Below are 12659 nucleotides of genomic sequence, written 5' to 3'. Positions count from 1 at the left end.
GGAGAGGGGATAAACAGACAAAAGAAAAAAAATGTCCATAAGGGTAATCCAGGGTCTGTGATATAATTAAATTTAAAGTCTTTGTCTTCTGTGAACCATGTGACTAATGAACAGCTCATTTTGTAAGAGTCTTGGGTCCCCTAGGTTTTGCCAACTGTTAAATGGTCTGCTTTCCCATCATGAACTGACTGCAACATTACACTGTGGTAACATATACATACCTTTGATTCCGGTTCTCAAGATCTGAGGCAGGAGGACTGAGAGTCTGAGCTCAAATCTAGGCCTCAACACAGCAACACTATATCATCATGGAACAAAACAACAAAAACAAGACAAAATAAGATTTTATTTTTAGCAGTTTTTTAAATTTTCTGCACTAATATTTGTACAGTTGTAAACTCAAGGAATCATCCAATACTTGTGTAAGTCTAGAGAACCATTAATAAGCACCTTCAGTGGTTTCCACAGTTGAAGAATTTATCATGTAAAACATTTTAGAAGGAATCTAGTAAAATGAATAAAAGTTATAAAAGATGGGTATCATGAGGAACATAAGAGGGCTTCATAGAAATGATTAAAAAACAACAGAGGCCTCCTTATGAGGCTGCACAGAAGATTCACATGATCCCTACATCTTGTTATATAAATTCCAATTGTTTAAGTAAAGACTCCCTCCCAATTCAGGTTCCCAGTCCAATGTAAGCAGGTTGAGATGGAGGTAGGAGGAAATGGGATTGGAGGCTGAGTATGATGAAGCTAGAAGGAAATGAGGTAGGGGGCTGTGTTCCCCCCAGAAAAGTATCAGGCAAGGTCTTCTATGTCTTCAAGGATTAGCATTCTTTTGCAAAATGTGCCATTTTTCTCTGAAGTTATTTAAGGCTTTTAGTTTTAGCTGCCTTTAAACCCCTCCCCCAGTCTCCTCTTGAGTCTTCCATTCCTGTTCTCCATCCATATTCCCACTGAGTCTTGTCTATGCCCTTACTCTACACTGTGTTGAGTTGAACTCCTGATGTTTGACTTTAAATCCAAAACTTCTATTGCTTTATGTGTCTTGGAAGCAGTTAAAAAAGAGATAGATAGATAGATAGATAGATAGATAGATAGATAGATAGATAGATGAAAGAAAAAATAATGGTTATGCAAATGGTCAAGGAATATTTTTGAAACAAATGACAGACAGACACATGGAAGGCAGCTACAGTCCCTTGAACTACACCAGTGAGTAATTAAGGGTCTGAATCACTAGAAATACCTAGTTAGATCTTCCCAGGTTGGGTCTTCAGATGAACATCTAGCCAGAAAAAGCCACAGAGAGAGGAGGAAACAAAGATACAATTCTAAAATTAAGGAACTGTGATGGGCCACTCACTACTTTGCTCAAGCTCTACCCCAGCCTGGGCCCTAGATGACTCTCCTTAAGAATACTTGGAAACTAGTACCAGGAATGAGACTGAAGACTCACATGGCATTATAGACCAGGTACTAATACAGGTACTTTGTCAAAGAGGAAGAATTTGCTATAATGCAAGACACATCAAAATAATAATCCCTATCCTCACTCTACATCTTGACATTCCTCTCACAGGACATTTTTTTGACTTACCTACTTGACAATCAACGGCCACTGCTGAAACACCAGGATTATTTAATCTGGGAGGGGCTGCTTATTACCATTCACCAAATACCAGGAATTCGTAACATATGGTTAGGCTTTGATCACATGATAAATCATGCTCACTAAAAACAGTATTAGATAGGGGGAAGGTGGTACATAGCAGGAGAGTAGTTAGGTGGGAGCATGAAAACAGAAATTAGAGTACCAAGAGAAAAAATACGACTCGTAACCTTGTCTAAGAGAGACCTAGATGCTATGTCGAGAAACTGGCAAGCTCTCAGGCACCTCAGAGTAACAGCTGAGCTTATGATGCCACAGAGAAACAATGTGATTAGGTTTTCAGGGGTCTGCTTACCATGGAGGAGCCTAAGATTAGGAAAAGGTCCTATGGCTCTGGAATGAAGACATAATTTAAGACCGGGTATCATATAATCTAAACTGTCTTTGAACCCTGCTACGTAGACAAGATTAACTTTGAACTCCTGATCTTCCTGCCTCCACTCCCAAGTGTTAGGGTTACAGGCATGCACCACTACATTGACTTTTTTATCCAGAACTCCATAATCTTGTCTGAAGACTGGGGTCAGGAAGTATGTGGGAGTCCTACCCTCATGTTGGGGTAGAGACTTTCCCATTACTAAGCTCAAGGTGACTATTTCAGTGGAGGTTAAGGGGAAGTTGTGGGGGCTAAGGCTAGGCTAGACCTGGGCCTAGTGGTCACTTGAGTGCAGGACAATTTTCAGTCAGTCATTTTTTTTTTTCAGATCAAGTCCTTTCAAGTAGGGTATTGCTGTGAAATACTTGGAAAGGGAACAAGGCATTCTTCTCATCATTTCCGTTCATTGCAGTCAACTCCCAGGGTGTTGTCAGGACATCGGCAGGTTCTGCTCCCTGGAGTGGGCAAGCAGAGGTGGGTACAGCCACCATTATTCACTGAGCAGTAGTTGTGGCCTGGAAAAGATGGAAATCAGCGTCACAGTCTCCTTTCTGATTGATTTGATATCTACAGCAGCCTCCCTGTTAACCTCCCTGTAGGTTCAAGGGGCCAAGCAAGTTAAGTTGTTGCTTGTTTCTTTATCGTAAGACAGGCAAGAACACACGGTCCTGATTTGGAGGTGTTGAGGTTAATGTAGATTGTCAATCTGGTGGAATTTAGAATCACAACAGAAGCACACTTCTACGTATGTCTGCTTGGAGTTTCTAGAATAAGTTAATTGAGGTGGGAAAATCCACCTTACATGTGATCCACCAGTCAGAGATCCAGTCACGAGAAGCAGTGAAAGTAAGATCTACAGAAAGATAAAATGTAAAAGACCCAGAGCAAAAGGTAGATGAAGAGAAACAAGTTAATTTAAGTTAAAAGAGCTAGCCAGAAACAAGCCTAAGCTAGGCCAAGCATTCATAACTAATAAGTCTCCGTGTCATGATTTGAGAGCTGGTTGGTGGCCCAAAAAAGAGAAAGCATAATTCACAGCTCCAACACGGAGCTGAAACAGAATAGCAGATATTTTCCTCTCACACACCCATGGCCTCACACTGACTGGGGACAGGCAAGAAGGAAGATGGCTTAGGAAAGAAGTCTTTGAGAGGAGGCACAGCTCAACACGGACTGGATCCAGGCCACCAGGATCCAGCTGCCACTCTGCTACTGTAACTGCATGACTGAGCTCACTGCTTGCATTTCCTCACATATGATATGGGAACAACAGCATGGCCACACAAGGCAACTTAAATGAACTAATGAACAGAAGTAACTCAGAACTGTGCATTGAAACCTATGAGATATCTAGGCCACAGGAAGCCTCGTATATTTGCAACTTTATCCATGTGTATGTAGGTGCATGTATGTGTGCATGTGCATGCATGTGGGGGTCAGAGGACAGCCTCGGTTGGCATTGTCTCTTTTCTTCTGAGACAGAATCCTCTAATTGGCCTGGAATTTTCCAATAGGCTAGGTTGGTAGCTAGTGAGCTCCAAGGATCCAATTGTCTTTGCCTCCCCATTGTTGTAATAACATATCCCCAGGCCCAGCTTGTTTTGATGTGGGTTCTGGGGATTAAACCCAGGTCCTTATGCCTGCAAGGCATACACTTTAGTCACTTCCATTTTTATTAGGCCAAATAGGTGAATGTTTAAAAATATCAGTGATTCAACAGTGAGTTCCTTTTTGGAACCTGAAGACTGTATACTTCAAGACTCAGCCCAAGACTCAAGATGTTTCATGTCACAACTTCATGCTTCTCATTTATGTCTCTGTGGCTCCCTGTTCAGTAATGAACACTCTTGGTGGAAGTGATCACATCTCCACTGTGGCTACTAGCAGCAGCATGTAGGCTTTGAGCCTCAGGACAACCCCCAGATACCAGAGAAAGCAATGATGGAGTGACGAATCCTTCATGAAGGGATACCCAGGATGCTCAAAGTAGGCTTTCTACAGGAAGGAGGCCAGGGGTGTACTTAAGCCACCATGATATTCTTAGGGACTCTAAGTGTTGTCCCCACATTTAGCAGCAAGGATGAGTTAGTTACCTTGGGGGCACTGGGACAGGGCAATGGTGATGCCGTACAGTCGAGTCTGCTTGTGAGGATGGAAGGTATCCATCTCTTTGGATATAGCAAGGTCCATGGCAATCACTGAATTCCTGCAAAGCACCAAAGCATAGAGAGTGAGCATGCATCTGATGGCTTAAACTATTCTCAGTGGGCGTAGTAGCCTCTTCTGTGGCTCGGAAGAGAAAAAGACATGGTGTCTTGCTCTTTGTATATTCCTTCTTCCCCTTGGGCTGGGCCAAGCCTGTAGTTCATTGCCTTTTTACAATAAGGGCCAAAATAACCTAACTCTCCCCTCTGCATATATAGGTGATATATAGGCTCTCCTGGTCAGTCAGCACTTTGGTTTGACCATCCCTTTGTAAGGAGGTCTGGTCCAGAAGCATCTGTGGAATACTGCAGTTTAAAAACGACATTGATGTAGAAGTATGACATAATTATGGAGCCCACCAGCTATTTGACCCCAGGTAGTTCCTGGGTTTTGAATGGACATGCTCAGGAAGTCCCAGGCTCAGGTATTATTAACAGCACCTCTGCTCCTCTCTGAGATTTGCCAGCCTTCTTCCTCTACCTTCTTCCAAGAGGGAAGAAGCAGACATCACTGGAGGTCAAAGGTTAGGACAAGAGGCCAGATGCAAAGACCTCCACAGACAAAGGGAAGGACATAGTTCTGCCCAGCTCACAAGACAGCAGCCTACATACGTCTTCCAATCTGTGTAGTACAAATTCTTCCCATAGCTCGTCACAGCGAAAGGATACTGGAGCCCTTCGAGAACCTTGCGTCTGCTGGGTTGAGCTGGGTTCAGGCATTCTGCTCTGTGGGTTCCTGTGTGCAGCAAACACAAGTTGGTCATTGTTCATGTAAGAAACAGACCCTTTGTGTCAAAGAACAAGAGTCTAAAAGACAAGGGAGGGGGGAGTTCAGCATTGCAATGACATGTCCTGGGCAACACAGAGGGCTGGTTCTTCAGCACCAACATTCTGTTTCTGCTTCCTGTCTTTTCCCTTTTATCAACCTATGCCCTCCTGAGTTCTGGCACCCACACCTGGCCCTACTGAGGAGACATGAGCCATGCCAGAGAAGCCACAGCCTGTCCTGGCCTTCCCAGCCCTTTGTCTCAGTAGGAACCTCACTATTTTCTGGCTTTTGCTCAAGTTCCTCCCATCTAAGCCTCTTCAGACCCTTTCTATCAAGAGGTGGGGTGCTGAAGAACTTCAATAGATCAGCAGTTGTGACAGGTCTGCCACCAACGCCTGCGAGATGGCTGTCATAGGCTTGTACAAGCATGTAAGTGTTCACACTGCACTCTTTGTCCTAGTTAGTTGTGGGACAGAGAAGGTACTCAACTGTAGATTTTCACAGGGAGAGATGAAGGATGGGCCTCCTGCATAAGCATCTTTCCCACATCTCATCTCAAGCCTGAGGGATACCCTGCACAGCTGAGGCAGGAGCACATCAGGGATGCAGGATGCTCTATTATCTCTGGATCCTAAGTTCAGTGCTCAGTAATCTCCCACCAAAATAAGAGTCAACCATTTTTTAATAGAGTCATATAGCAATTATTTCAGGTTCTGCAGGCCAAAAGGTAAAACCAAGGATGATTGTGTTTATACCAAAACTTAAAATGGCAATATTTAACAATATAAAAATAATTATGAGCTTGTTCACTATACATAAACAGGCAGTGGATGAGATTTGCCAACTCTAGAGCAAGAAGAGTAAGAAAATGAAGAAATATATTCCACCATCTCAAGCTCCCTGTTACCTGCATCCACCCAGCAGAGCTGAGATGAGAATGCATCAAAGGTCAGGCCATTGGGCAGACCCAGGTTGTCTTGTGCGAGAATCCTCCGGTTGGTGCCATCCATGTAAGAAGTCTCAATTTTGGGATTGTCTCTGTTCCAATCTGTCCAATAAAGGTTCCTGAAGAGGTAACAGGGGGAAAGAGGAAGTGAGATCCTGAAAACGTTTTGAGAGAACCAGGAAGGAAGAGCTCAGCAGACAGGAATACAGCACAGCTAAGTGAGCCCCTGAGAAGCTAAGATGGAGTCTAGGATTACCCTGGCTCTTTGTTCAAACTGGGTAATCTGTTACTAGCAAATTCCATTTCCTTTATAGTATCTAGGAAAAGCTAGCAAGAAAACTTGGAGGTCCTGTGGAGGGGAGGGGTTGCTTAGTGGGTAAAGAAGGGACCTGTGTTCAATCCCCAGTATCATAGGAGGAAAATAAAAGCCAACAATGGTGGCAGAGGCTTGTGATCCCAATGCTAGGGAGGAGGCAGGTGGGCCACTGTGTCTCTCTGAATATCTAGTCTGTTCTACTTGGGGAGGGACAGGCTAGTTAGAGACCTTGCTCAGGGTGCAAAAGGCAGACACGACCTGAAGAATGATACACAAGGCTTAATAACAAACACACATGCACACACATAAACTTTGGACCTGACACAAACCAACAGTAATTCCCTGAGTAATAAGCCCATGCAGGAGGCCACAGTGGAGCAATGTGGTTTGACTACAGCAAGATGGAGATACTAGCAAGGTAGAGATAGAGATGTCTGTCATATGTGAGGTAGATAAGTGGCCATAGCACAAGGGATGTTGTCTCTAAGGGAAAGTATGAAGATATCTAAGGGCCTGGGGTGAAACACTGAGAGTTTGCCATAGGGTGAAAAGAGAGAAAGCAGAAATGGCCTAAAGAGTCCCTCAAGAAGGGGACTCTAGGATATTCAAGTCACATCTGCTCCAACAAGGAGTACCGGGGCATGGTTAGGCCAACCCAACATTTTCACAGTATTCATGCAATTGGAGTGTCAGTTCACATTCACTATACAGAAATTACTTGATTTCTGAGCTGTCACCCTACAAAGCCTCTTGACAAAAATGTGAAACTGGAACATGACACAAAGTCCACCTTGTGGGAATTATGCCTGCATATCATCAGTTTGTAGACTCGACTTCATCTTGCATGGATGAAACATCTCAGGAGAGTAATTCTGGCATTAGAACCTCCTCTGAGACCATCCCAAACAAGTCAGAGACCAAAGAAGAGACTGACACACTTTAGTAGGCACACATACCCTCCTACGGAGTCTGTCACAATGCCTCTGGGGTTCACCAAACCCGTGTCAAACAGCACTCGACGCTGTGTGCCATCCATCTTTGCAACTTCTATCCGATCCAGCTGAGAGTCTGTCCAGAAGATGTTGCGGCCAAGATGGTCAAGGGCAATGCCTTCAGGGCTTCCGAGATCTAGAAGGAAAACACTGAGTCATGCCCTAGCCTACCAGTTCTCTGTTATTTGGCTGTCTTAGACTTGGTGGTCAACCTTTAAAAGCCAAATGGGAATACAAAATTCTTACTGTTTATAAGATGAGAGATTTCCCAAGTAACAAATTCAAAAAATGCTATCCATCCATCCTCATCTATCCAGTGGGTACCACACTGGGAACCTGGGAGGTTACTGTGACAAAGACGCAGCGCTGTCTATTAAGAAGCCCACGGCCAACCACCATTCAAACTGAGGTCTAGTTTCTTTGAGCAGCTATATACACGGGATCAGCTTGACTTCACCAGGGAAGTGTTTTGGAGAAGTGGGCACCTATAGAAACTGGTTCCTGAAGGACCAACGGGAGTTTATCAGACAAGGATCCTGAATAAGTGATTTCTGATATAAAGAAGACTGCAAGCGAGCTGCAAGTAATTTTATAGGACCAGAGACCATGAGAATGAGGGAGAAACCCTCAGTGAAAAGAGGATGGAATTCAGAGTATATCTCATAGATGAACAGGACACATGGAATCCTAAGTGAAGAGGGAATAGATTTTCTTTCTTGGAAATCACAGGGTGGGGAGGCATTTCAGGAAATAATATTGATAATCACACTGTTAGTGCTTGAATACGAGTGTAAAGGGTTAAAAGGTGTTTGGTGATTACAAATTACACTCCCAACAATCTTCACTGAACAAAAACAGCAGCAATCAAGACACAGGTTGACACTATAAAACAAATACTCCATGTAAGTCACTCTAAGTTAAAAATAGAAAATGACATGGTAGGAGTCACTGGCATCCTCGAGATTCTTCCCTGTTCTAGGCAGAGGAGGACTGAAGGTTGTGCTGGAGTATGAGTAAGAAGGAAACCCACCAGGCTGCACTGTCCCAGGCATGTGACATTTGAGAATATCATCCCTGCACACTGTCACCCATGTGTAAGCATGAAGACCTAAGCTCAATTCCTAGCACCCATATCAAAGCCAGGTGTGGTAAAGCCACCTGTAATTCCAGAACTGGGCAGGCAAAAAGCACAATAATCTCTGGGGTTTGCTGGCCTCCAGACTAGCCCAACTGGCAAGCTCCAGGTTCAGTAAGAGGCCCCATCTCAAACAACAACAAAAAAATAGGAGAAGAGTGATTATGGGAATCACCTGATATTGGCATGCACATGTGTGTGTACACACCACCCACTCATACTCACACAAGCCTCTGACAAGAACCCAGCCAGAGGTCAGTGATTCAGAACCACAAATGATTAACACATGGTGTATTATTCATACACAAAGAAGAGCTGTATAAAGGCCTAAGCTCTTTCCCACACTGTAAGAGGCCCAGAAACAATGAAACTGCCTCCCCAGGAGCTCCCTGTGGCTTTCAAACAGAACACACACACACACACACACAGAGAGAGAGAGATTGAGAGAGATAGAGAGAGATAGAGAGAGAGAGAGAGAGAGAGAGAGAGAGAGAGAGAGAGAGAGAGAGAGAGAGAGAGAGAGAGAGAGAGAGAGAGAGGCGTATGCACACGCATGCCTCAGCAGCCACTCAATTTGGGTAAAACTTGGAATGAGCACATCCAGTGGGATCACCCTGCACATCTTTCAATACTGCAGGGAGAGGAGCTGCACAGAGTGTCTTCACGGGCCATACAGAAAAAGCCTATTAGGAACTTATGTCATGCTATCACCTTCTACACAGCCCTGGTCCTGATCTCAAGAGCCACAGAGCCATTTCTCCTTCCAACCAAGAAAATATGGCTCTGTGGGCAACACTTTGCAGAGGAATGGGCTAGAAAAATGCCCCTAACTGTGTTGAGGAAAAGGAGATGGCAAGGGAACAAATTTTCCCTTACTGCTGTGTGAAAAAGGAAACTCAGTCAAGATCACATTTTTGGTTAATTCTGTGTGCTTTCAGTTAGTCAATTTTAGTATTTCTTACAGTTCTCACTGCGCTTAAAGGTCCCTAGGCTGATTTCAGGCGCCAAAAGCAACAGGAAATAGCAGACAGTGACCTATTCACCTCTTCTACTAGGTTTTGAAATCAAATCACAGATAACAGCAACATTTTCAACAAAGAGGCAGAAAAGCATTTTCAAAGTTCCTTCTTTAAATCAGAGCATGAGAGCTAACCAATATCATCTAAACAGCCTGTCAGCTTCCAGAAAAGGATTCCAGAGCCAAGTGCAAAGCCAGGGCTGTTTCACTTGGCCTCAGCTTGGTTCCTGCTGTGTTATCTCTAAGGAAGGAAATGAGGAAGAAGGGAACTGGCCATGGGGTGGATCCTTACAGAATATTAATGTAAGAGGTGTGCTGAGTTGGAAGTTTAAAGGCTGCATTTGGCTCCCAAACTAAAGGAAATACAAAATAAGGCTTATTCGAAGGTGTATCTTCCACCTGAACATTTTGCTGAGGAAATAGAGGACTTCATACAGCTAATGGCAGCATGACAATGCCTCCTGAGCAAAAATATTCCCCAAACCAATGAATCATGATTGAAGCAGCTCAAGTTCCTTGACCATTTTGGCACAGGGACCTTTTACAGATCCTGGAGGTCTGGGTAGAATCATTAAATATACTCATGTGAAATAGATTTAAACAAACTGAGGATTGAACCCAAGACCTCACACATGCTAGGCAAATGCTCTAGCACTGAGCTATAGCTATATTCCCCAGCCCTGGCATAACTTTACATTTTGAGACAAGGTCTTACAAATTTGCCCAGGCTAGCCTGGAGCTCATTCTGTAACCCAGGAAGACCTTGAATTTGTGATCCTTTTGCCTCAACCTCTCAAATAGCTAGGGTGACACACCTACAGCAGTGGGCCTTGTTCCTCTTTGTTTATTGAATGAAGGTATTAAAATGATGTATATTTCTCTATTCAAGAAGGCATCTACATGAGGTTAAATGTTGAAGCTGGGCTGTGTCAACAACAACACACACTTTATCATACGTTAACCCAAAAACAGAATTCTTTATGAGAGGTGATCCCAGCTAGTTGGACTCCAAGTTAGAACTAGGTAGAGAAAAGATGTGTTGAGTTGGGAAGATCTCAGGACGCCTTACATTGAAATGACAGCTCTTTAACTCCAACACAGCCTTGGGAATAGACTCTACTTTCAGATCTGGCTGTGGTGATATACAGTTGTAACCCAGTACCATGGAGGAAAAGGCAAGAGAAGCAGGACTTCCAGGCTAGCCAAGGCTGCTGAACATTGGGTTAAAATAAATAAATAGTAGCCAAAATAGTTCAGTTGGGAGAATGTTAGACTGAAGATGTAAATAAATAAATAGGCAAGCTGAGTGGTGGTGCAGGCATATAATCCTACACTTGGGAGGTAGAGGCAGGAAGATCCTGAGTTCAAGGTCATCCTCAGGTACTTAATGAGTTTGAGGGTAGCCTGGGTTACATGAGATGCTGTCTCAAAAATCAAATAAGTAATCTTCAACTTCAGTATGCTTGTGAGTTTCTTGACTATTCCTTCCTTTTTTGATTAAAAGCCCTCATGGAGCACACGGTGGAGCAGACTCTGTGAGAAGCAATTGCAGGCTCATAAGCTATAGAAGAAATGGAATACACAAAGATGGACCATGTCAGGTTCCAGAGAAAGGCACAGGCACCTGCCTTGTTTCAGTTTTATTATCCTGAGACAAGCAGCTAACCTCAGCCAGAATGTCCCTGATTTAATGACTCAAGTGACCTGTGGAAAATTTCAGGGGAGCCAAAAAGGGTAGAGTGTGGAGGCAGAGTACCTGGCCCCTTGCAAACCAAACAGCTTGGTCTCTATCCTTCACCTCCTGCCAAGAGCAGTGTGGGCTGCTAGAAGCAGCACCTAAAGGGACAGTATTTGCTTGCTTACCTTGTCGAATGATGGTGGTTGGCTCTCCACCATGTAGGCTGGCTCTCCCAATGGAAGGCTCACTGATGTCTGTCCAGTAAACCACCTTGTCCACGCAGTCAAAGGCCAGTCCAATGATGACTTTTGCCTGGAAGTGATACCAATGATTGAGAACAGTTTACCCACTAGCTAGTCTTGCCTTGGATCTTCCCATGTACCTATACACCCTCATATAGTATTTACAGGAAGCAAATATGTTTTGCCCACGCATGTCTTTTATTGTTGAATTATAGAAATTACATAGTTTAAAAAACACTCTTTTCTGAATGTGTGTGTGTGTGTGTGTGTGTGTGTGTGTGTGTGTGTGTGCGCGCGTGCGCGTGCATGCTTATGTGTTACAAATGCTCAAGTGCCCTTGGACACCTAAAGAGAGCATTGGATCTCCTAGAGCCAGAGTAGCAGGTGTTTGTGAACTGAGTAACTTATGTGCTGGGAACCAAATGGATCCTCTACAAAAGCAACAAGTGCTCTTAACCTCTAAGCTATCTTTCTAGCCCCAAGAATGAACATTTCAAATGACATCAAAAGATCTTACAATGAGTACTACAAAGTATTAAAGAGTAAAATTAAAGATGACCCAGGGAACTAGAAAGAGGTAAATCAGGTTAATGGATTCTGCAATTTAATATTGCTAAGACATCAGTTCTCCTTAGTGACAGTTTCAGTGATTCAGTGTCTCCTTTGTTAAAGTTATCAAGTTATTTGGTTTGGCTTTTGTATGATTGTTGATGTAATTCTGACTGGCTTGGAACTCCCTATGTAGACCAGGCTAACTTGGGACTCACAGATCTGCCTCCTGAGTACTGGGATTAAAGGCATGAACCACCACACATGGCAGGTTGTTTTGGTTTTGTTTTATTTTCTATGGAACAAGATATTTATTTTAAAACATGACAGGAACATGCAAACAGCAGCAGCAATGTGCTTGCTCATGTCTGTAATCTCAGAACCTAGGAAGTAGAGGCCAAGGAGTTCAAAGCTAGCTTTGACAACAATAATATGTCCATATCTTTGTTTTTGAAAATAAGACTGTTTCAAAAATAAACAAATAAAAGTCTAAAAATAAGGCAGGAACTTAAATCTCCCTGACTTTGAGGTCCACTATAATCAAGACAGAGTGGCACTGGCTGTCATAAGGTTTGCTGGAGAGATTGACACAGAAGACCAGAGCACCCAGAAACAACCTCTCAATGATGCGTCTGACAAGGGTACACAGGTGCCAAACAAGAAATATTATCTTCTTAACAAATAGTGCTCTATCACCTGAATAAACACACACACACCTCAAACTGACCTCATACCAAAGGTAAAAAAATTAAAGGCTGA

At 43.5% G+C, this 12659-nt stretch overlaps 1 protein-coding gene across 1 annotated transcript in view; it reads right to left on the bottom strand.

The window, feature by feature from the left end:
* Positions 1-326: 326 nt before the first annotated feature.
* Nid1 (nidogen 1) overlaps positions 327-12659 on the bottom strand; it is a 76616-nt gene continuing 64283 nt past the window's right edge. The window contains exons 15-20 of the mRNA XM_005071790.4: positions 11295-11421; positions 7243-7414; positions 5932-6089; positions 4868-4991; positions 4145-4257; positions 327-2566 (exon numbers count right to left, since the gene is read on the bottom strand). Coding sequence (XP_005071847.1) covers positions 2445-2566; positions 4145-4257; positions 4868-4991; positions 5932-6089; positions 7243-7414; positions 11295-11421 — 816 coding nt within the window. The 3' untranslated portion in view covers positions 327-2444. The remainder of the gene's footprint in view (positions 2567-4144; positions 4258-4867; positions 4992-5931; positions 6090-7242; positions 7415-11294; positions 11422-12659) is intronic.

Source organism: Mesocricetus auratus, unplaced genomic scaffold, assembly GCF_017639785.1.
Source record: "Mesocricetus auratus isolate SY011 unplaced genomic scaffold, BCM_Maur_2.0 Super-Scaffold_100013, whole genome shotgun sequence".
Taxonomy (NCBI): domain Eukaryota; kingdom Metazoa; phylum Chordata; class Mammalia; order Rodentia; family Cricetidae; genus Mesocricetus; species Mesocricetus auratus.
The sequence above is the reverse complement of the archived record's forward strand: the minus strand, read 5'-3'. Positions and strand labels throughout refer to the sequence as shown.